At 59.8% G+C, this 709-nt stretch overlaps 1 protein-coding gene across 1 annotated transcript in view; it reads left to right on the top strand.

The window, feature by feature from the left end:
* Window positions 1-3: 3 nt before the first annotated feature.
* The window catches only part of LOC113489321 (perilipin-3-like), a 3776-nt gene continuing 3070 nt past the window's right edge, over window positions 4-709 (top strand). The window contains exons 1-2 of the mRNA XM_026864935.1: window positions 4-190; window positions 623-705. Coding sequence (XP_026720736.1) covers window positions 4-190; window positions 623-705 — 270 coding nt within the window. The remainder of the gene's footprint in view (window positions 191-622; window positions 706-709) is intronic.

Genomic DNA, 709 nt, shown 5'->3' with positions numbered 1-709 from the left:
GGGATGCGGGTGGCCAGCCTGCCCCTGGTGAGCTCGGCCTACGACATGGTCTCCACGGCCTACGCCTCCACCAAGGAGAGCCACCCCTACGTCAAATCCGTCTGCGACGCCGCCGAAAAGGGGGTGAAGACGCTGACGGCGGCGGCGGTCAGCGGGGCCCAGCCCATCCTCACCAAGCTGGAGCCGCAGAGTGAGTGGGGCTGGGGGGGGGGCAGCACCCCATGGGGTTTTGGGGTGCCTAAAGACGGACCCCGGCAGAGCTCTCGCAAGGCAACGGGATGGGAATAATCTGGGTTTGTGTCTCCAGTTTATATTGCCAAGGCATATGGATGTAAAGGGCTGGAGGAGAAGCGGGGAGTGGGGGGCAGCACCCCACGAATTTTGGGGTGCTGGAAAAGTGGCTCTAACAGAGCTGTTGCAAGGCAGCAGGATAACAAAAAGCCGTTTTCTCATCTTTAGTTTAAACCGTCACTAAACACACCCCAAAGGGCTGGAGAGGCTGGAGGAGAAGCTGGGGAGGGGGCCAGCACGCCATGGTTTTTGGGGTACCCCAAACACTGTCCCTAGCAGAGCTCTCGCAAGGCAGCAGGGTATCAAACCCCATCTCTTTTCCCACCTCTAGTTTCCACCGCCAACGAATACGCCTGCAAAGGGCTGGATAAGCTGGAGGAGAAGCTGCCCATCCTGCAGCAGCCCCCGGAGAAGGTAA

This window comes from Athene cunicularia (genome assembly GCF_003259725.1).
Source record: "Athene cunicularia isolate RWA chromosome 28 unlocalized genomic scaffold, athCun1 chr28_part1, whole genome shotgun sequence".
Lineage (NCBI taxonomy): Eukaryota > Metazoa > Chordata > Aves > Strigiformes > Strigidae > Athene > Athene cunicularia.
The sequence above is the reverse complement of the archived record's forward strand: the minus strand, read 5'-3'. Positions and strand labels throughout refer to the sequence as shown.